Here is a 23,271-nt window from a genome sequence, read left to right as displayed (position 1 = left end):
CATCATCCTTTCCACAGCTTCACACCAGCACGCTTATAATTTCTCGACGAAGCCGCATCCCTCCCGGACGAAAGCATCGCCCCCGGCACACACTGCACACGTTGAGCGCCATCGAACCCGGCGCATCTTCACTGACGCGCCCAGGCCCCTCCTGGGCCGTCCTCTTAGGCCAGCCCGTGTTTTGAGGCGACTGTGAGCCAGGGCTGCCGTTTCTCCCCCACCAATCCCCACATCGCCACGCCCAGCCACCCACCCATGCCTTTTCAGCACCAGCACAAGGGGGTGGGGGTGCGAGAGCGTCACAGGCAGCGCTCAGCTTCATTACGTATATATATATGTATGTATTTTCCATTACGATACAGCCACCATTCATGCCATTGCAGCGACGCCGGCCGAACGGCTCAGGAGCGGCCAGAAAGACCACGTGACCTCAGGTCGCACCAGCCAGCCGCCCGACCCCGACGCCAGCCGCCAGCCAGAGGCGGTCACACCTCCACAGTTGAGCACGATATCAAACGGCTAGAGCAAGCGGTCAGTTGGGCGGGCGCGCGGCTTTTGTGCGGCGCGCGGAAGTCACGGTCGGTAGCCGGACTCCGCAATGCTGGCCACACACGAGCGACGCAACACAAACACGGCTTCCCTCCCCCCAGAGGCGGCGGCTACGGCGGATTAACGGGCCGGCCGGCGCGCCAGTGCGAGACGCATCACAGTACAGTACATAACAACGGATAACGCCGCCGCCGGCGGCCCGACGCGCGCTCTGGGGCGCCGCGCCGCAAAGAGACAGCAGCCTGGTTATACGAAGCGCCGGCAGCGGAGACGGTGAGCCAGCGGAGCATCGACAGTCAGCCGGTACGCGCAGCGAGCCGAGTCGCCGGCGTGGGGCGGCCGCCGGCCGGCCGTGATCAGCGCCGCAGCGGCGACCGGCCGACGCGCAACCGCGGCGGAACTTGAAGACTAACATGAAAGACACACATGCCCGGGCGGCGGCCGGCGGGCGCCATCAGTCGGCAAGCGGCGCCGACAGCAGGCACGGCAGCGACTTGCGTAGCGGGCCGCCGCGGCCCGACCGTACGCCCCGGCCGTGCACCAGCAGCAGCTCCGAGGAGCGCGCGCGCGCCGCGCCCCGGCCGCCCAGCCGCCGCTCGTCGCCCGTCTCCACCGGCGGCAGCGGCGCGGCGGCGGCCGACGCGGCCGTCACGGCAGCCGACGGCGCCAGCCCGGCGCTGGCGCCGCGGCCGCCGGCGCGGCTACGTCGACCGCGGCGGCCGACCGGCCAGCGCGCGCCGCCGGCGCCGGCCGGCTCCTCGTCGATCCAGCGCACCGACAGCTCGTCGTCGGCGCGGGCTCCGCTGCGCGTGGAGACCGAGTCGTCACCGGCACTGCCCTGGAACGCGGCACAGACAATGTCACACTCGCGTCCGCACAGCTCGTAACGCTGGCCTCTCTACAGACACGGCGGGCGACAGCGCCGCGCCCATGCTTACCATCTGATATAGGCGTGGTTGATTCCGGGTGGAGTTGGAATCAATTCCAAAATTGACCAGTGGTATTTGATTCAGGATGAAATCCACTGGAATGACAGCATGACATCGATTCCGCGGATAACTTTCAGCAAGTGAGAGTCGAGGTTAAGTCAATGGCGTTGGTTGCTATCATGTGCGAGTCCACTGATATACAAGCATCGGTGCCAACTGCTATTCTCATTCTAGTCTGAGTTTACACAGGCAACATCTGAGACAGTTAACACTTCTTTTACCACAACGGATGTCCTGCGCAGTCTTACGTAATTCGTACAACGTGTCATGACCCAAATTGTTTTCACAGACATCGATCTGTCGGAAACGATTCCAGCATGAGACACATGCCCTCAGGTCATATACGAATCGATACAAAATTGTGCTGTGCTGCTCGCGAGTCAGAGCCGCAATCATCTGCAACTCGGCAGTCAGGTTTGTAGCCAGAGCCTCCAAAAAACAACAGCGCGCGTCACCAGGCGCTCGACCTCGCCGCCTCACCAAGGGCCCGCACCAGGCACGTTCAGCCGCGCCACGCACGCGAGATCCGGCGCAGCAGGGAGCGCTTACGAAACCTCTGCGGGATCCAATCCTGGCGCTACGCTACGACGCAACGGGGAATAGGGCGTCCCGACGGGTGTAGCCCGCGGTTGCATTGGGAGCTTTGCAAAAGCCGAAAATCTTCATCACACCACTCGTGCCACATCTGGAGCAGTGTTGCACAAGTCGGTATGCGGTGTGGGAGCACTAGAGAGACCCAGCTGTGGGGAACGGTCTCGTCGGTTAGCTGGCGGCGGCGGACTGCCTCAATCTGACTTGGAGACGGTAAAGGACTGCGGTTAGTCTGGGCGAGAACCTCACACCAACACCCGCCCGAAACTGGTGCTGATGCTGCTGTTCAACATGCGCCGATCAGATAAGGTTCAGTTTAGCGGAGACTGATCAGACATGGTTCAATCTAGCGGGGACTGATCATATGGGATTCAGTCTAGTGGAGACTGATCAGACATGGTTCAATCTAGCGGGGACTGATCAGATGGGGTGCAGTCTAGCGGAGGCTAATCAGATGGGGTTCAGTCTAGCGGCGACTGATCAGATGGGGTTCAGGCTAGCGGAGACTGATCAGATGGGGTTCAGTTTAGCGGAGACTGATTCCAGCCGGATTGAGGTGACAGCAGACATTAGGCTGATAGAAAATGACCTCAGCCACGAGCTGCCGGCAACCGAACAGAGTGATTGCAGCCAACGGCGAAGACAAGAGATGTTTTTGTTGCTCACTGGGATTTTCGGGCGCGCAGGCTGGAGTGGTTATTTTGCGCCCAAAACAGTGTTTTTATTTAACTAATGAGATGTGTAAATAGCCTCGAAGTTGACATCATTAAGAAACAAAAATACTTGTATGGATTCGAGAAAGCGCGAGTTGTCCCCAGGTATATCACAGAACGTGCAGCATGAAAAGCTGTCCAAATTGGCGTATACTTTCTTCCGCGAAGTGTGGACAAGATAAGGCCACGCGGCGAACAGTGAGAAAGTCGCCACATCGCTGGTGCGGAGGCCTGTCGGTCGCAGGCGGAAGGTAGCAGGAAGGACTCATGCAGAAGGGACTCACAGGTAGCAGAGGGACTCACGCGTGTGGCCAGTACACAGGCCGCCCAGTATCACCTCTCGTCGCCTCACCTTGCGACTGCGAGACAACCCCTGGCCCTGCTGGCGTTATATTGCTCTCGGCTTATTGCTGCCTGTGCCATGCCAGGAACACTGCCGTTTCCTGTCCGGAAAGGTCCTGATCGTTGGGTAAAAGCATCTGGCGGGGATTAAGGCAGAACGTGCACATGGTGCCAGCGCTGCTCATTTGGTGGCGGCGTCAGCCAGCTCGTTGCCCGCAACTCCAACATGACGATGGCCAGAGATCCTCCCGGTCCCGAGTCCTCTCACATGACTGCGGACCGCATTGAGACTGATCTCCGCCGGGTGTGAATCTCCGGCGAGCTCGCCACCGGGAGTGCAGCGCTCTCCGCCGAGGTGAGCCGAGGACGGGCCGCTGACGGCGGATGTCCTGCTCCCAGGACACGCGACCAGAACGGGCGCCGACGCCAGCGGCGCGAGCGGGCGCCGAGCGGCGGCGGTAACGGTACCGCCGGTGCAGTCCAGCAGCCGCCAGGCGCCGGCTGCCGACCGCAGAGCCGTACCCCGTCGGAGGTCGGCCAAGGGCAGTCTGCATGCCGCGGCCGGCAGGCCCACTCGCCGGGGCCCATCGCCGCTCGCCAAGCAGCCTCTACGCCCGCCGGCCCCGCACGACACGGCCGGCGCGGGGAGGGGCGGGGCGGATGAGCCGGAGCGTCGCGCGCGGCACTTTCACTTCTGCACAGGCCGCATTTTTATGCATGCCGTCTGGTTTAGCGGTCAGCAGCGCGCCGGCTTATGAAGCAGGCGGCGATGTTTATCGGGTATAAGCGGCGGCAGCTGAGCCCCGGCCTCGCCACGACGCCAGGGTCGTCCACATAGCGAGCCGGGTCAAGACCGCCGGCGGCCGCCTGGCCGCGGGCGCACCAGATTTCAGTCACGGCCAAGGGCACGCTGAAATTCCGTGGGATGCTTCCAGTTCAAGACCGTGACGGCAGGCACGACGGCAGCAGCCGGCCGACTTCGCAACTGCCGAATTCGCTCGCCAAACGTCTCGTCAGCCAGGCAGGAGCCGTTCTGTGAGAAGCCGCTGCCTCTGTGCCGACACTGCTTGCGGGAGGGTGGCAACAGCTGCTGCGGCCAAACCGCTCACAACCCAGCTCTGCCTCCCTGGCGACGACTCCGAACTTGTCTGACCGCCGCCCATAATCCGCTGCAGTCGAAAACCAAACTCGCCGATCTATGCAGGCCAGGGCGGCCTTTTCAGTCAGCCGGGACGGTATCAGACGGCGCACTTTGCATACGTCCTGATGCTGCTGATGTCGATTCGAGGGGACAGGTTCTGTTGGCGACCTGACCATGGGCATCTATCACGGGGCGTGTGCCCGGAGCGTGGGCTCAGCCATATACCACCCGGAGAACCGCACACGGGCGCCGCCACGACCTGACCATGGGCATCTATCACGGGGCGTGTGCCCGGAGCGCGGGCTCAGCCATATACCACCCGGAGAACCGCACACGGGCGCCGCCACGACCTGACCATGGGCATCTATCACGGGGCGTGTGCCCGGAGCGTGGGCTAAGCCATATACCACCCGGAGAACCGCACACGGGCGCCGCCACGACCTGACCATGGGCATCTATCACGGGGCGTGTGCCCGGAGCGTGGGCTAAGCCATATACCACCCGGAGAACCGCACACGGGCGCCGCCACGACCTGACCATGGGCATCTATCACGGGGCGTGTGCCCGGAGCGCGGGCTCAGCCATATACCACCCGGAGAACCGCACACGGGCGCCGCCACGACCTGACCATGGGCATCTATCACGGGGCGTGTGCCCGGAGCGCGGGCTCAGCCATATACCACCCGGAGAACCGCACACGGGCGCCGCCACGACCTGACCATGGGCATCTATCACGGGGCGTGTGCCCGGAGCGTGGGCTCAGCCATATACCACCCGGAGAACCGCACACGGGCGCCGCCACGACCTGACCATGGGCATCTATCACGGGGCGTGTGCCCGGAGCGTGGGCTCAGCCATATACCACCCGGAGAACCGCACACGGGCGCCGCCACGACCTGACCATGGGCATCTATCACGGGGCGTGTGCCCGGAGCGTGGGCTAAGCCATATACCACCCGGAGAACCGCACACGGGCGCCGCCACGACCTGACCATGGGCATCTATCACGGGGCGTGTGCCCGGAGCGTGGGCTAAGCCATATACCACCCGGAGAACCGCACACGGGCGCCGCCACGAGCCCAGCGAGCGGGGCACACCGGTCTGCTGCACCGCAGCAGTCATCCGTCACATGTCAGCACGCGCCCGGCCGACCGGCTGAACACGAAACGCCAGGGGAGGGTGTCACTCTCACCCTCTGATATATCGAAACGTAAGAGTTGGAAATCACAGGACGGGTAGAACGCCATGTGAACGTGTTTTTGTAAATACTGTGCATCTCTAGGTGGCAGCGATCTCCGAGCGATTTTACGCCACACAAGGACAATTCGAAATCAGTGTTGGAAGTACCCTCCAGGGTTTTCACGCAACCGGCTACCACCTAAAATAGGCCCCTTTCGAAGCAAAAGAGCAATGAAGATAATTTCAAGCCGTAATCTTACCTGACATCAAGACGACAAAGATGGGAAAGAACTGAATATAATTTCCTCCGCATCTAAAGTGAGCTCAACTAACTGCTCTAAAGAGCGATATCTTCAAACCAAAAAGTCAACGGGGGCCATGTTAGGTCCATACGTTCCTATGCCCTTCACAAGGTCAGCACAAGACATCCGGTAACGTCTTTCATCAAGGAATTCGAAATGAGCGTCAAATGCTAATCCATAAAAACCTGAACTGAACGTCAAGTCCTCGTCCATAAATCATCTTGCCACCAAAACCCCATTCAGTTTTACCTTCATCTGACCCATTTCAGATCACGACCGCAGCTTTCCGACTTTCAGGATAAGATGAATGAATTTCCCGAATAGTCGCAAAGGTTTCCGGTTTTGAGAATGGTCTGACCTTTTCAAGACTTCGTTCCAACTTTTCCATCGAATGGAGTTCTGAGATCGGCGGCCATACTAGGAGATATTTGTTGCGTGACGCCCAGGCCCCACCATCCGATCAGGAAATTCTGGCTCCCAGTCAGAATTTCGCGAGGAAAGCTTCGACTACCGCAAGCCATGCCCGGGACAGCCCGTCTTGCCCCCTGACGTCACCTGACTAGCGGCCTCCGCCACCGGCCGCAGGCCGGCCAAGTCACGCGCAGATAACGAGAAGCTGAAGTGTCTGGGACGCGCCCAGCCACGGCTGGGTGGGTGGTTGGATCGGGAGGCAGACGCTCTGACCAGGGGGCCTGCCTCCCGATCCACCGAACGGCCAGCACTACCCTTCACGGCCGATCCAAGGCCAATTAAATGAGTTATTTTCACTAGTTTAAACTGGCTAAGAAACCACCAAAAAGTTGCATGACTTCATCTAAACCTCTATTGTTCCAATGCCCAGAAGCTGTCCTTATAGCTACCTTTGCTGACAACAATGGGCTGACTGACACGCTATGAATAAGCGACCTTGAAATAAATCTCTCATTCAGTTGCATCACAAGACCAGCTATTCAATTGTCCACAGCTACGGCAAGCCTGGCATCGTTACGCCGCACCCTTCGGAACCTCAGTAGCACGCTCATCAAACCCTGAGCTCGGCCGGAACTTCCTAAGGTCGAACCCAAACCCGACCTCAGTAGCACGCTCATCAAACCCTGAGCTCGGCCGGGGCTTCCTAAGGTCGAGCCCAAACCCGGCGTACTTGGCTACTTCATGGCATCATTCGACCATAGTAAAACGCTAATGGCGCTGCAACCAATGTGGAAAATCCGCGCAGATGTCCGCCACTATGAGCGATTATGAGCAGCGGCTGCGGAAGAAAACAGCGGGGGACCGATGAAGAGGTGCCGCTCACATCACCCATCCGCCGGGCTACGTCTGCGATCGGCATCAGTGCCGCCCGCTGTGTCAATACGGGCCACTCGTGCCGGATTAGCCGCCCAGTAACGTACGATAAGATCGCCAGGCCGAATCGATGATTGATCGCCACGCCAGTACCGGATCACTACCGGATTCCCGCCCCATAGCGCCTGGATGCCGGCCGCGGCGGGCGGGCGGGCGGGCGCCGGCCCATCTCCGGCCACGGGCGGGAGAGCGGGCGCCGGCCGGCCAAGGTGAGCCTCACGTGCCGGTCCGATCCGCGGCGGATGCTCGGCGCCCGACCGCAGCCGCGAGCTGCCGGGGCGGCGGGCAGCGGGCGGGGGCGCTGCCAGATCAGCGCCAGACGGCCCACATCACGCCCTCCTCCCGCCGTGGCTCCCCGCGCGTGCCCGTCTGGCGAAGGACTGGGCCACGCCGGAGCACGTCCCGCTCTTTCCGACCACGCCTGTCTTTTTGCCACCCTTCCGCTCCCCACGCCGCGAAGTTTCCGGCAAAAACTTGCCTTTCCCCCCAGTCAGCGTGGGAGGACTACCAGCCACAGCCCTGCAGACACTGCGGCGCGGTATCCCAGCAGGGTGTCACGGGGTGGAGCCGATCTAATCATCGTACACGCGGCTACGTCTCACCTGTCGGCGGTGGCGCATCGAAGGAGGGGGGGGGGGGGGGGGACTCCGGGAGCAATCAACTTCAACATACATAAATATGCATGTGGATAAATGCCGAGCATTACAAATTGAGAGAGACGCGTAAAAACGGGGAGACTGCGAACATGCGGCATTGAAAAGCATCACAAATGAAATTTCGCACGTCTGCGGCGCATTAACATGCCTTTTTCAGTGAAAACTGTCCAGCTATCCTCCCTAACTGCGAGAATCTGTGTATGCTCCTATTTGTAGTGCACTTCTTGGAACGAAGACGCTGCCTTCTGCAAGTGTCAGGTTTTTCCTAGCCTCAAAAATCATAAAAGTCGACACAGTTTTGAGGAGGTCTGATCTCTGAAGACAGCGCACACCCTAATACCCGCGCCTGCGCTCGTAAATCTCTGACAAAGCTGCTGGGAGAGTTGCGACAGCTGGAATGTCCTCTGAGGCTCAATTTCGCCATACACTCAGGGCTAAGGTGTTGTACAATGACCAGTTGTCGCGCAACGTCTGTAAAAAATTCCAGGCTACAATAGACCAACTGAGTAGTCATACTGCGACTCGACGGACCTGTCTACAATAGCAGGCAAATCTGAAACTTCTACAAATAGTGCCCAGTTGAGCAAGGAAACTCATTCGGTATTTTTGTCAGCTGTTGTGTGTGCGTGGGGGGGATGGGGGGTGATGGGGGGGGGGGGGTACCGAAGCGGCCGCTGCTCTTTTTGGAGAATGACTCGATCACACGACATATGGCGAGCCTCCTCTGACCAGATCACCCGTGCTTTGAGCCCCGTGATGCCCTATATGACGCTCTTTCAGAAGCTGAAAGCCCTCGACGTCAGCGAGGGCAGGCGAGCGGCCGCTGTGTCCACCTGGAGCGCTGCGGGTCTGACTTCAGCATCTGTCTGGACCTGACAAGATCTTCCAACTGCCATGGCCCCGTACAGCTTCCTTGTTTGGGACTGCGATTCTGAACAGTCGGCTGCGCTGTGTACATGACTTACGACACATTAATTATCAATCAATTTGCAGGCTTCGTTGTGTATCGCCCCCAACGTCCTTTCCTGCTGTCAGAATCCAATGATAACTGGGGCAACATACAATTTTTAAAGCAGGCACACATTTGGACAGCGTAAACAAGAGCGTGGGAAAGCGAAGCCAACTTAAAGGCACGGAGATTTACGACGGCGAGGATACGCCTTCGGCAAAAACGAACTTTTTATCACAGAAAGGTCTCGGCAGTAAAGGAAAACTTCATAACAGTAGAAGATCTACATTTTTGGAAATCCTTCGGAGCGGAACTGCGGCTGATAAAATCAACAAAAGGTCATAACGGTGCGGGCAAAAGTTCATGGCGGAAAGGGATCTTCATTTTTGGAAACCGCTCCAACCTAAACCGCGGCTGATATCATGGAAGCATTCCACCACGTAAGCTTAGCAGAGTTTGCTAACACTGGGCTTTTAATCGGCCATAAAGTTTATCACGTTAATGCATCTACATTCTTAGGTGTTTATCTGATCACGGACACTGCAGGGCGACATTACCATAGAAGACAGATTGCCTCTCCATGTTTTACCAGTGGTTGTAATTCGGGATCGTTTCTGGCCCAAAGAGGTACAGCTCGCGGTGAACACGGCGGCTTATGTGTGCGTTGTGATCATAGGGGTCCACTGCGAATAACCACCAAGGCATGGCTTGCTCTCCGGAGACGCAAAAGATACTGAGGCAACCGATGATGATGGTTAGGGATTTAGGGCGCACCGACTGCCCAGGTCATACGGCCCATTTACACTGGGGCAACAGATGATGGGGATGATGAGGAGGTTTCGGGGCGCGCCGACCACCTTGTTCATATGGCCCATTGACAATACTTACAAGTGCAGCCCTTTGCCCTTTCGGAAAATAGTGGCGCAACCTCCTAATATGGAAAGCTTTCGAATGGGGCAACATGCAATGTATGGGACCAGGTAATGACCGGTAGTGATGAAGAGCTTGACAACTTCTCAATATAGGGACGGGAAACCCCAAAGCATGTATCTTTCAAGTGAAAAAACAGGAGCAGACACGAAGCCATATAGAGTTGCACACATCTGGCCGATCTTTCGTGTGGCAAGCAGACCAGAGCCCAGATTATCCCACAGTTGCAGTTCCACCGAACTGACCCTGAAGATGCTAACAATTTACGGTGCAGTCAGCCGCGAATAAGAGGGAGAGCACCTCCGCCAGGGCGGCTCGCACTAAACACGCGGCAGTTTGCTCGTTATACGCGTCCAAGTCCACCCCCTTCGCTTCCATCCCCGGCATGCACCTGCACCGGCTCTAGGGTGCAGGGAAGAAGATCAGCGACGGCACACGGCGCCTGCCACAGCCGGAGAGGAGGGAGGGGAAGGGGGGGGGGGGGCAGACAGCGGCGACATATGGACGGCACCGGTCGGCGGCCTGGTCCCGCTCCCGGAGAGCGCGTGACGCAAGCGGCCCCGACCATGCATTCAGCGGATTAGGACTTTTCACCGTAGCCATCAGACAGGACCGGTGCAGCGGCCTTGAAAATGGATCATCCTCCCGCGAGAGGCAAAATGCTGCAGGACCAGGCGGACTACCCGCGCCGAAGGCGGCTTCACCCGTGTTGAGACACCGCCAGCGACAGTGCGACGCTAATCACGAGGAGGCTGGGTGGGCCTGCCTATTCGTCCGGAGCCGTTCTTCCGAGCCCTTCTGCCACGAGCCCTTGCCGCTCCTTCCCAAACATGCTGCGGTCTAGGCCGTCAGGCGGCGTTCCCCCGCGCACCGCCGCCGCCCGCTCCGACGGTCCGGCGGGTCAGCAGTTCGGCCCCAGCTGCACGCCCGCCGGGCCCGTTCCGACGGTCCGGCGGGTCAGCAGTTAGGTCCCAGCTGCACGCCCGCCGGCCCCGCTCCGACGGTCCGGCGGGTCAGCAGGTCGGCCCCAGCTGCACGCCCGCCGGCCCCCGCTCGGCGTGATGGCACTCCACCTGCCACGGCGACGCACGTGCCGGCCGCCGCTGCGCGCTGACCCTCATGAGACCTTCAGGCCGGCGGCGGCCTTGAGGCGCCGGACAGCAGCCGGCTCAGCAGCCTTTTTACGGGCGGCCGTTCGTGCCGCGCTGACCGCAGCGCCGGCGCTGACCTGACGTCGGCGATGGCCGCACGAGCCGGCCCTCCTGCGGCGCCGCCGGCCGCCCACGCCCAGCTCCGGACCGAGCGCGTGATCCGCGGCTGTGTCCGACCGCCGGCCGGTCGTCACGAGCGCGGCGCGGCGCCGCTGCGGCCGCCTCGTCTCAGCTCGCCACATCCGTTCAGAGGGTGATGCATCGACTGGCAGGTCAATGCCGCGTGCCGAGCGAGGCGGCGCTCCGAGCCGGCCGCACCCGGTGGCAGGGCAGACGACACACCCGCTGGTGGGGGTCAGCCGCCGCTCCAGCGGCCTCGGCACAGGGTGCGGGGCCGAGGGTGCAGACGTGGAGCTCACGTGGCGGGCGCGACGGAGCCACGGCGGCTGCGGGTCGGCCTCGCTGCGGATCCTGGCCGTCGGCTGGCGTCGGTCCGACCGACCCTGCCGGCGTCGCCAGCTCGGCACGCTCCGGCTAGCTCCGGGCGATCCACTCGGACGCCACCAGAGCCCGTCAAGCCGGGCTCCGTCCCCCTCTCCGGGCTCCGCCACACGCATCGCTCGAAGAGAAGAGAGACGGAGCGCGCAGATGAGCCTGGCGCGGCTGCCAGGACGGTGCATGAGTTGAGAAGGACGGCATGGAAACTCTGACCAATTTGCGGCGCGCCGCGGCTGCAAAGGTGCCAATTGCGCCCGGGTAAACATGCAAAGCTGCCCGCATGCGGCCGTCTCGGCGTGCACCGGCCTGCCGGGACAGGGGGATTCTTTCGGCGATAGCCTTGTACCCCGACAATCCGCGGGGTGGTTCTCGGTACATCCACCTTTCACTCGCGATGGCGTGCGCGGCACTGCGATTGGACCTCGGTCGGCGCACGCCTCGAAAACAGTCGCACAACTCCGCCATCCCCGGCGCGCCGACGGCCCACATTCCTGCTTCTCTGCCAAACACACGCAGACGCGTACACATGCACACACACACACACACACACACGCGGACACATAAACAGCTTGGGGGAGGCGTGCGTTGTTTGGCCTGTTTGCACACTGAGAGGTGGCTCCGTGACGGGCCGCCGCGCGGCCGGGTCCGGAGCCCGCCTGCTCGTGATGCTCCGCTCCAGCTCTGACCACCACCGACCAGCTGGGCCAGGCCTGACTGCGTGTGCGTGCATCGCTGGGGTGCCATTGTTGCTGCGAGGGGCACCGGGAATCAGGACTAGCCGGGAGTCAGCTGTGAATCAGCTGGGAATCAGCTGGGAATCAGGGCCAGCAGGCAGCCGACCGAGCGACTTCTGCTGCCGGCTGAGAGACGGCCGGCTCCCGCTGGCGCAGGGGCGCCGTGTACAGAGGAGGGGACAGCCACCAGCGCCCAGCGGCGTCCAGCCACTGGTGACGGGAGGACATCTCACTCCCGCTGGCGCAGGGGAGCCGTGTGTGACAGAGGAAACGATCACCAGCGCCCCGCAGCATCCGGCCACCCCCGGCGGGAGCCTGTCCCGCCGCCGGCAGGTCCGGCCGCGTGCCATCAGAAGCGAGCACACGTGGCGTGGCCCGAGCGCCCGGTCATGCGCGGCCTCACTGCACGCGATGACTGAGCGGCGACGCGACCGCACAACATGCCGGCCGTCACGGGGGCACCGCCCGACCGCACAACATGCCGGCCGTCACGGGAGTACCGCCCGACCGCACAACATGCCGGCCGTCACGGGAGTACCGCCCGACCGCACAACATGCCGGCCGTCACGGGGGCACCGCCCGACCGCACAACATGCCGGCCGTCACGGGGGCACCGCCCGACCGCACAACATGCCGGCCGTCACGGGGGCACCGCCCGACCGCACAACATGCCGGCCGTCACGGGAGTACCGCCCGACCGCACAACATGCCGGCCGTCACGGGAGTACCGCCCGACCGCACAACATGCCGGCCGTCACGGGAGTACCGCCCGACCGCACAACATGCCGGCTGTCACGGGAGTACCGCCCGACCGCACAACATGCCGGCCGTCACGGGAGTACCGCCCGACCGCACAACATGCCGGCCGTCACGGGAGTACCGCCCGGCCCGCACAACATGCCGGCCGTCACGGGAAGTACCGCCCGGCCGCACAACATGCCGGCCGTCACGGGAGTACCGCCCGACCGCACAACATGCCGGCCGTCACGGGAGTACCGCCCGACCGCACAACATGCCGGCTGTCACGGGAGTACCGCCCGACCGCACAACATGCCGGCTGTCACGGGAGTACCGCCCGACCGCACAACATGCCGGCTGTCACGGGAGCACCGCCCCGACCGCACAACATGCCGGCTGTCACGGGAGTACCGCCCGGCCGCACAACATGCCGGCCGTCACGGGAGTACCGCCCGGCCGCACAACATGCCGGCCGTCACGGGAGCACCGCCCGACCGCACAACATGCCGGCCGTCACGGGAGTACCGCCCGACCGCACAACATGCCGGCCGTCACGGGAGTACCGCCCGACCGCACAACATGCCGGCCGTCACGGGAGCACCGCCCGACCGCACAACATGCCGGCCGTCACGGGAGTACCGCCCCGCCCCAAAACCGCACCGCCAGCGCCGCACAGTGGACGCTCGGGACGGACGGCCACATCCGCTCCCCCAAGACGTGCGTGTCCCGTTGACCGCGGCGACATTTGAAGACAAGTGAATCAACTGATGGCCTTAATCAGCCGATAGGGACGGTTGTAACGTCAAACGCCATGGTCAAAAACAATGGTCAAACCCTATGGTTAAACCACATGGTCAAACCCTATGGTTAACCCCTATGGTTGAACCCTACAATTAAACCCCATGGTCAAACCCCACGGCCAAACCCCATGGTCCGACTCCCAGGAGAGAGAGAGGCGGCATACGCTGGGGAGGAGTAATACGCCGTGAAGGCGACTTAACAAAGCTTACATGACAGGTATTCCATCACCCATCTGAGGATTTGACCAGCTTCTGACATGATCAGATGTCATCTGGATCCTCAAATCGTTTTAAAAAGTTCCTTTCTCTGATGAGAATGTTAGCAACGCCTAAGTACATCACCACATACATATCGGATGACCTCGATGTGAGTAGCAATGCGGTAAAGCCCAGCAGGTGCTTACATTCCTTGCCCGACGCCATGATACATACTGAGGACGCCTACAAGCCATCATCAATAAATGCATAAATCATATGTTAAAGTGAATAGATCTCACCAAAACAATGCCGCCGAAGTTGCCTCTGACTGATACCAGAGTGGCGTAACATAAGGTGCCTGACACCATCACCTACTCAAGGACCGTGTCCGACCCGATCTGTCCTGGGACGTGACGAGCGACGAAGTCTGTCCCCTGGGGCAGAAGCCGACGCCGATGCGTCGTACTTTGCACCGTGGCCCGAGTCAGGCGGGGCCAGCTTCGGCCAACGGGGCGACAGTCGCCACGGAGTCTGCCGACAGGGCGGCTGCCCGTTCGACGTCACAGGATCGGTGGACGCCTGGTTCGACACCGGGGGTTCGGTGGACATCTGTTCAGGCATCAGGGGGTCGGTGGACGCCTATTTCGAACAACTCCGTTCTTACGATTATTCAAGTCCACCTCGGTGGTGGACTTAAATAATCGTCAGCATACACAGATTTGTAGAAACCCAGTTCGACATCAAGGGGCTCGGTGGGCACCCAATCCGGCGGGAAGCGGTCGGCCTGCAGGGCTCCGGCCATCAGCTGTCTCCAGACCCGCTTCCCCGTTCGCCGGCGGGGCTCCAGCGGAGATACGGCACCGGCTGTCGCCGCCCCAGCCGGCGGAGGAGGCTCCTGTACCTGTCTATCGAGCGTGGCGCGTCGGCCGTAGCGACGGCCGGCCGCCAGCGCCGCCGTCTCGTCGCCGGAGAAGCTGGAGCCAGGTGACACGGAGCGACCGCCGTGCTCGGCTGCCGACAGCTGCGACAGCGTGTCCGACATCTGGCGGACAGCGTGACAAGCTCAGCCTCACTACCAGCGGATAGGTGGCACTGATACCTGCTGTGTGCCACAAGGAAACAAATGTTTGCAGTCAATCATGTTGCTTGAGGAAGGCTAACACCCACCCACATCCAAACGCACACCCACACCCTTGGCCATACAACCATATATATATATATATGTATATATATGTATATATTGCGCAAACATTAACTTGCCAATTAAACGACATTCTTACTCGATCATTTTCTATAAAAAAACAAACAAAATAATATCTCTCACAAACCATGTAAATAAAAAAGTATGACCCAATCTTGGTAAACCGATGAGAACGTATTGCGCAACATTGCTCTCAAACACCGCGCCCCATTGGTCAACGGAAAAAAAACAGCTATTGCAGAAGGGGGCACCCAAACACACGCGCGTACATACCACAGCACCACATTTACCGGAAATACGCTGGTCATGAACACTACCATACTTGCGCATAGAAGCCTCAGTATAGTTGAAACGTTATACATCAGAGACGTGGCACCCATCACCAACAGACAAAACAAACAATTCACACAACTACCACTTCACGGCATGCGACTGATGGGACAGTCACCCGCCCCCCCCCTCGTAATGCAAACCCACCGGACAGGTAACCCATTAACTATATTGGAGAAAATGCAGGAATTCCAAAACCCATAAGGTGTCCGAAAGGAATTGTCCGAAACGAATGCAGGATGCAAATATATATTTTTCAAATGCCTCGACCATGTATGCTGTGGGCATGCGACGAATCCAAACGTTTGTAGATATACTGTGGCTATAATTGCATATTTGAAGTGTTATCATTATCTTGAAAATGATCATCAACTGATCGGAACGTTAAAAAATATGAACTTGAGCAATATTCCGTGTCGACACACCGAAGACGAAAAACGCATTACACGAAGCCTTGAATAAACGACCAAGGTCATACACGCGGAATTTGCTGTGGTGTTTTACCACCAATGTATATGAGAAAACCTCCCAAAAAACTTTAATTATATATATCTTGAGGCGAAGCACAAGACATGGCCCACGAAACATTTTGAAGGCACACCATCCGTTAGCAGACAGCAGATGTACGATCGGCTGATGTGATACTTGCATGTGTAATCTGCTAACATTCAGGCATCCAAGCGGAGTTGGCCGACCAGTGGGTACCGCTCCAGGAAAATAATCTATGCAATCACACCGGTCTACCTTCTCTACATAACACGAAAGACCTGCCATTACCGGCACAACGATCCATGCATCCAACGGCACAGGATCTCTCACGGAGTCGTCCCACCACATCTCTGCCGAGCTCTGCGGCGTCGTCAAGCCGTCGCCGCCAGGCCGGCCAACGCACCTTGTAGCTGAAGATGCTGCCGGCCAGGGCGCGCGTGCTGGCGCCAGGCTGGTCCTCCAGCAGCGAGATGGTGCCGACCGAGCGCTCGGAGCGGGCGTCGGCCGCCAGCGAGGTCTCGCCAAGCGAGCGCTCGGAGCGGGCGTCGGCCGCCAGCGACGTCTCGCCCAGCGAGCGCTCGGAGCGGGCGTCGCTGCAGAAACTGAGCCGCTTCCCGGAGGCCGCCTCGAGACGACAGCTGGCAGCAGACGGACGGAGGCGCAGTGCTAGGGTGCCGCGCACGGCAGGCGACGCCGGCGGCAGGCGTCACAGCGCACACGCAACGCAACCAAACGCCTCAAAAGAAGCACATGTCGAAACACAGGTAAGGTATAGTGGCGCCGCTGTAGACACCCTGCGTTACCTGTTGGCGCCGGCGCCGCTTTAGGCCCGTGTGTTACCTGTCCGCAGCGCAGCGGAACCTTGTCTTACTTACTGGCACCGCTGTAGAGCGGTGTTACCTATTGGCACCACCGTATAACCCGCGTGTTACCTGTTGGCACCGCTGTAGAGCCCGTGTGTTAGCTGTTGGCACCGTCGTAGAGCCGGTGGCACCGCTGTAGAGCCCATGTGTTACCTATTGAGCCCGCTGGCACCGCCGTAGAGCCGGCGTATTACCTGTTGGCACCGCTGTAGACGCTGGGCGTGAGGCTGTCGGGCGCCACGGCCGTGACGCTGGCCGACTCGCGGTCGCTCTCGCCGGGCCCGGCCAGCGCCCGGTCCAGCTGCGAGCCGGATGACCAGAGACCGGACACCTCGCCGATCGACGGGTACGGCGTGCCCGGGCGGTGCGACAGCGTGTCTGTGCTGGTGGCGTCTGCAACGGCGCATATGGACGACGCTGACGGGAGACGTGGCGGCGGCGCACACGCAAAAGGGCACGCAACAGCGGCAACCGACGACATCCGCACGAAGCAGGTGGCGGTATCCTGCAAGCGTTTACGTGCATTTGCATCAGCTGCAAGTCGTACCATGCCCACGGATCGCTTTTAACAGAACAGTTTGTATACTACATCACGTTCCGCGACCGGGCAGACAGCATACCGTAAAACGGCAGGCAGCTCAGACTGAAACAGGACAGAAACACAGTCTGAAACCGCCAGTACTGCTGAGTCTGAGTGACCCCGGGGCTGGTCCTGACAAGGCCGACACGTTTCCTCGGAGCGGGAGCACCTGACGTGCTTCCCCAGCCACTACCGACACGTTAAATCAGCGCCTCCCTGAACACCGCCCGTCGCGTGTTTGACACATCTGCACAGGGGAGTCTGAGGGAGAGTCCCAGGACCCATTAGCGGCGGCGGCCGCCGTGCTGTCCGCCGCATCATCAGCTGTCGTCCAGGAGACGGGCGCGGTAAGGAGACGCAACGCACACGCAGGACGAAAACTTCAAACTGCATTCGTCTGCAGGCACAGAGCAGAGCCCTGCCCGGCCGACACGCCTCAGTAACGACGGGGACCATCGTCACGGCTCCCACGCCGGCGACCACGCGCAGCGCGCGCGCCACTCGTCACAGTCGACCGCCGCCCCGTCAGCGGCGTGTGACGTCACGACGGGCGGGGTGGAGCCGCCGGCCCGGTGGCGGCCGGGCGCCGGCTCCACCCGGCCGCGGCGTCCACCGCCGGCGTCGGCCTGCGGCGTGCCTCCCGGGCCGACCTCCGCTGCAGCCGTCGCGTGCGCCTCACCTGCCGGACGGCCGCCGGCAGCCAGCTCCAGCGCGTCGTTCTCGTCGTCGAACTCGAAGCGGACGCCCTGCGGCGTGGTGGAGAGGCCGCAGCCGCCGGCGCGGCATAGCGAGAACGGCACGACACCGTAGATGTAGGCCAGCAGGATGGGCACGCCTATGCTGACCGCCATCAGCGACAAGGCCGGCGAGGTCAGCGCCTGAGGATCAGCGACAGTCAGCACGTGAGAGCGAGGCGGGACGCCGTCAGGAGGCCGAACTCGGAGACGGGGACGCGCAGAGCTGGGACAGAACACGACGGGACATGCGGAGGGCAGGGACACCATGACACGACCAGAGGGGCAAGCCGGGGAAACGAAGTGGCAGCACACAAAAGCTTGCTGAGGCATGGTCACAGCGTTGGGTACACAGACGGACAATGCATAGAGAGCAGCCGACGGACAATACATGGAGAGCAGCCCGGCACGAGCGCCGTGGCCACGCCCCTCTGAGTTCACAGCAGGCGACAGTCAGCGCGGTCGACCGGGACACAAGCGCCGGGGCCACGCCACTCTGAGTTCACAGCAGGCGACAGTCAGCGCGGTCGACCGGGACACAAGCGCCGGGGCCACGCCACTCTGAGTTCACAGCAGGCGACAGTCAGCGCGGTCGACCGGGACATCAACACGAACATACAGACGGCGGCCGCTGCACTGGGACGGCCGCGACAGCTCCAGGTCAGCAAGGCAGCGACGAGCAGACATGTTCACTGCCCTCCACACCGAGGCAGCCTCCCCTGGGAGCGAGCCTCAGCCAGCGCGTGATCGGGGGAGCCTGGACAGCATTTTCTCGGTGCTCAAAAGTGACAGCCAGGCCAGCCATGTTTCGCGATCCCGGTTTGTAACACCAGCCAATAACTAAAAAAAGATATAAGAATATGCGAGTCGGGAAAGGTGCTGAGTGCAGAATACGGCGTGGAGCACCCTCTGACGTATCGAGCCTCTGCCGGTCTCTGACGTCACCCGGTACTCCAGCCGGCCCGGTGGGCACGCACGAGGTGGAAAGAGAGGGAGAGCACTACGCTCGAACTCTGTCGCCGGCGAGGTGGCGCGGTAGGGCAGGACGGAGGGAGGAGTCTCGCATCGCCACCGAACTCTGTCGCCGGCGAGGTGGCGCGGTAGGGCAGGACGGAGGGCGCAGTCTCGCATCGCCACCGAACTCTGTCGCCGGCGAGGTGGCGCGGTAGGGCAGGACGGAGGGCGCAGTCTCGCATCGCCACCGAACTCTGTCGCCGGCGAGGTGGCGCGGTAGGGCAGGACGGAGGGCGCAGTCTCGCATCGCCACCGAACTCTGTCGCCGGCGAGGTGGCGCGGTAGGGCAGGACGGAGGGCGCAGTCTCGCATCGCCACCGAACTCTGTCGCCGGCGAGGTGGCGAGGTAGGGCAGGACAGAGGGCGGAGTCTCGCATCGCCAGGCGAGGTAGCGCGGTAGGGCAGGACGGAGGGCGGAGTCTCGCATCGCCAGGCGACGTGGTAAGGTAGGACAGGACGGAGGGCACAGTCTCGCATCGCCACCGTCATCGTACAGATCAAAACGAGGAGGTGGCGGCCAGGCGCAGTGTCAGAGGACACGCCGACGGCGGACTCGGTCGGCCGGTGACGGCACGACCCCAGGTCGATACGGCGGGGCTGGCGGAGCCCGCCACCGGCCCGGCCCGTCTGTCGCTCCACCCCAGTACAGTCGAGCCGAGGACGCGGCACCGACGGCACGGCGGCCGGAGCTAGGTCACGGGTCAGCGGCAGCGAGCGACGCGACCGGCCGGCCACCGGACACAGGTAAGGCGCGGCTGGCAGGCAAGGGGAGAGGTCAGGCCAGGTCAGGTCGCGGAGACGGAGCTCAGGCGACAGGCCGGTTGGCCAGTGATGTGAAGCGCGGTGTTTCAGAAGCGCACGTACTGTACTCGTTAGATGAGGTCACATAACCAGCTTAGCGATTCTTTTGGACCAGGGATGAGAAACCAGCTTAATGTACAAATAAGACATGGAAAGTGGCGTCACAACAAACAAATGCGAACTATGCTTGCTCTTTGAGCACCAACTGGGGAACAAAGTAACACACCTTTACCCCGTGAGTTTGTTTCCTTTCCCTGACACAAGTGTCGTTTCCCTAATGCTGCATTTCTCGCCGCAAGTGATCCGCTAAAACAGCTACCCTGGTCTTCTCCGGTACGATCGACCGGCCACTGACACTACTGACACGCCGAGAGGAAAGCTATTCTGAAAGTAACTGCCAGAGCGTGCCACAAAGGCCGCGCTTGCGGCATTATCAGCAGACATGGGGCCTTCGTTCGTTCGGTAGGACGGCGGTGCCGTCTGCGGAGGGAGGGAGGGAGGGAGGGAGCGGGCGAGCGAGCCGGCCATGCCAGCGCGCCGCCGGCTGTTGCAGGTGCGGTGACGGATGGCGCAGCCGGCCGGCCGGGGTCGCGCGGCACGCGCCGACCGGGACGCCTGGCACCATCGGCAGCACCTGATCTGGGCGGAGCGGATCGGCAGCGAGGGCCGCGCGCGCCAACTCTGGCGTCACCACTGGGCCGGGCTGGGCAGCGGGCCCGACCGCGCGGCCCGGCCTCCGGAGGCCCCGCGGCAGGGCGCAGCCGCGGCCCGCCCTGAGGGGCCGGCCACGGAGCAGCAGGAGCAGGAGCAGGAGAAAGAGCAGGGGCAGAAGCCGCCACCACCGCCGCGCACCAGTGCCGGTGTCATCGGCTGGACCGTGTGGCCAGGCGGCCAGCTCGAGCCGCTCGAGACCCGCCACCGGCGGCGGAGGGTCATCACGTGACGGTCCCCGGGCACCGGCGGGTCCGAACGTGATCCTCTAGCACCGGTGGGTCATCACGTGATCCTCTAGCACCGGTGGGTCATCACGTGACAATCCTCGGGCGCCTGCGGGTCATCACGTGACGATCCTCGGGCGCCTGCGGGTCACAACGTGACGGTGCTCGAGCACCAGACGGAGTCAGACCCGTCAGCGGAGCGGCGCGCCGGGCGGGACTGACTCCATCAGGTCGCTGGCCGTCACACTGTCCGCTCATCCACACGACCCAGCCGCTGAGCACCGATCGCCGCCGGCTCACGCGCCCGCCTCAACACTGGAGCCTGCACTGCATCGACTCAGACGCGCTGAGAGCATTGGTTCTCTCCGAGCATTCCCACTGAGCAATCACTTGAGCGTCAGCCATCAGGCCGGTGTTTGCCGTCTCTGGCGGCCTCATGGCTCGGATAGCACAAATATTAGCTTATAAGGGGGGCTCGCAGGGTCGTGTTTTCCCATCCGCCGTCCCTCCTGCGTCCAGACAGCGCGATCGTTCAGGTCGCGACGGCCGTGTGGCCGGCGTCCCAGGCTCGGTAACGATAACAGCGGCGCGCTATGCCGACGAAGGGACAGACGTTAATCAATCTAATCTAGCTTCGCCTTAGTGTGTAATAGTAGTGCGTGGTGCGTGGCGCGCAGCGCACACTGGATCTGCAGTGTCAACCATCCTCAGAAAAACACCGAATAAAAACAGACCGGCCAACTGACCTATTCATCACAAGATCGGAAGTACAGGCTTCAGCACAAAGGCTATCAGGCCACCAGACAACGTCGCGTGTTCCTCCACAGACGCGACCCTTCACAAACACCCTCCGGGGCTTACACCCTCCGGGGCTCACACCCTCCGAAGCTTTCGGGAGCTTCGACCGCGCGGGCACGTGGTCCCCAACGGTCCAAAGTGCTCCCAGCATTCGGCGCTTTCAGAGGCTGCACGCACACGGTGACCGCTAGCAAGCGCGAGCGCGGCCCTGCGTGCGCCATGGGCAGTGTGCCGCGCCAGTGGGGTCACCTCCCCGCCAAACGATCACCGTCGAGCACCGCCTGGTCGGGCCGACCCCGCCACGTTTCAGCCAAAACGGTGCGGGACGGGTCGGTGTTTGGAAATGTGACGTGCGTTCGCTGGGGCCAAGTAACCCCCTGACGCTGTCTCCCTAACATTTAATTAGTCGATACCCCACAGAGCGGAATATTGACTGTATCGACTGGTCGACTAACTGACGACGCCGCGCAAATAACCTGAATGTCCAAACTCATTAGCTTCACTAACAGCACGGTTGTCAATGGGGGTAGTAGTTATCCTGAGGCGCTGTACCACAAGACGCAAACACGGGGTTCGAGTTTATCACGCCGTTGAGGCCGATTTCAATGCGTTCAAACTTAGTCCGGAGATTGAGATCGATCCCCTGCAAGGTGACGCACCTGGCAATGGTTGATGAACTTCGAAGCACCCCGGATGCCCCAGACTCCAGGGCAAGACCCAGCCTTGACCCAAGCGCCGGCCGAAAACTAGCCGAAACTGACGCGCTGGGGCACCAGCCCAGCCGACCACCGCCCAGCGACGTCGAGTCCAGCCGAAAATGACGCGCTGGGGCACCAGCCCGGCCGACCACCGTCCAGCGGCGTCGAGTCCAGCTGAAACTGACGCGCTGGGGCACCAGCCCGGCCGACCACCGTGCAGTGGCGTCGAGCCCAGCTGAAACTGACGCGCTGGGGCACCAGCCCGACCGACCACCGTCCAGCGACGTCCGACTCTAGCCCAACCAAGCCGTACCTAACGTATTGTGACACCAGGTCAGGCCAGCCTAGTCTGGTCGAACTCAGCGCAGATCTCCGACACGACGGCCACCCGGCGCCATGGAAAGTGCTTCGCCCGAGGCCGAGGCGCGCCGCTGCAGCAGTCCGGCCGCCTGCGAGCTTCGCGTCCCGCAACGGCGTGCCCTGACCCCAAGTGGTCGCTGCACCGCCTGCCCCCGGCCGGTGGTGCCGTCTCGGCCCGTGCCACCGGACGCCGACCGACGCCCGTGACGCAGCGACGGGCGTCACGGCTGCCGCCCGTCACGGCGCCGGGGCGTCACGGCTGCAGCGCGGTGTGCGGTAATGTGCCGCTCGGCCGCCTGGGGGCTCTGACCCGGGCAGCGGGCCCGCTTCCGGCGGCGGGGCCGGCAGGGCACACCCGACCGCCAGCCGGCCGTGTCGGCGCCGCGCGCTGCCAGACGTAACTAGCGATTTCAATAGACGCATGTCGCCAGATTATGGCGAATTTTGTGCGAAAACTCCAGAAAATCTCGGTTCATATCATGAGTTTGTGGACTGCTGTAGAATAAGGTCGCAGTTACAGCTAGCTCCAAGCTCGCTCACTTCCAAGCACCAGCGACACTGCTTGGCACCGAAGAACAGCTGGATAAATGGGGGTGATAGGGCCTGGTTTTGACTCCTAGGATCACATTTACACCGGCTCGAGGCAAACAATTATTGTTTG

At 61.6% G+C, this 23,271-nt stretch overlaps 1 protein-coding gene and 1 long non-coding RNA gene across 2 annotated transcripts in view; both read right to left on the bottom strand.

The window, feature by feature from the left end:
• Window positions 1–1,303: 1,303 nt before the first annotated feature.
• On the bottom strand, window positions 1,304–16,267 carry LOC119101279 (uncharacterized). Its single transcript, XR_005094531.1, has 3 exons — window positions 16,228–16,267; window positions 14,706–14,846; window positions 1,304–1,387 (listed from the first exon to the last, which is right to left on the bottom strand). It is a non-coding gene; the product is annotated as an uncharacterized LOC119101279 (long non-coding RNA).
• The window catches only part of LOC119100373 (E3 ubiquitin-protein ligase RNF19A), a 29,979-nt gene continuing 14,362 nt past the window's right edge, over window positions 7,655–23,271 (bottom strand). The window contains exons 9-13 of the mRNA XM_037223473.1: window positions 17,947–18,145; window positions 16,882–17,080; window positions 16,228–16,462; window positions 14,706–14,846; window positions 7,655–7,678 (exon numbers count right to left, since the gene is read on the bottom strand). Of these exons, the coding sequence (XP_037079368.1) occupies window positions 7,655–7,678; window positions 14,706–14,846; window positions 16,228–16,462; window positions 16,882–17,080; window positions 17,947–18,145 (798 nt within the window). The remainder of the gene's footprint in view (window positions 7,679–14,705; window positions 14,847–16,227; window positions 16,463–16,881; window positions 17,081–17,946; window positions 18,146–23,271) is intronic.

The sequence above is a fragment of the Pollicipes pollicipes genome, unplaced genomic scaffold, assembly GCF_011947565.3.
Source record: "Pollicipes pollicipes isolate AB1234 unplaced genomic scaffold, Ppol_2.1 Scaffold_4881;HRSCAF=5763_pilon_pilon_pilon, whole genome shotgun sequence".
In the NCBI taxonomy this organism is placed as follows: domain Eukaryota; kingdom Metazoa; phylum Arthropoda; class Thecostraca; order Pollicipedomorpha; family Pollicipedidae; genus Pollicipes; species Pollicipes pollicipes.
The sequence above is the reverse complement of the archived record's forward strand: the minus strand, read 5'-3'. Positions and strand labels throughout refer to the sequence as shown.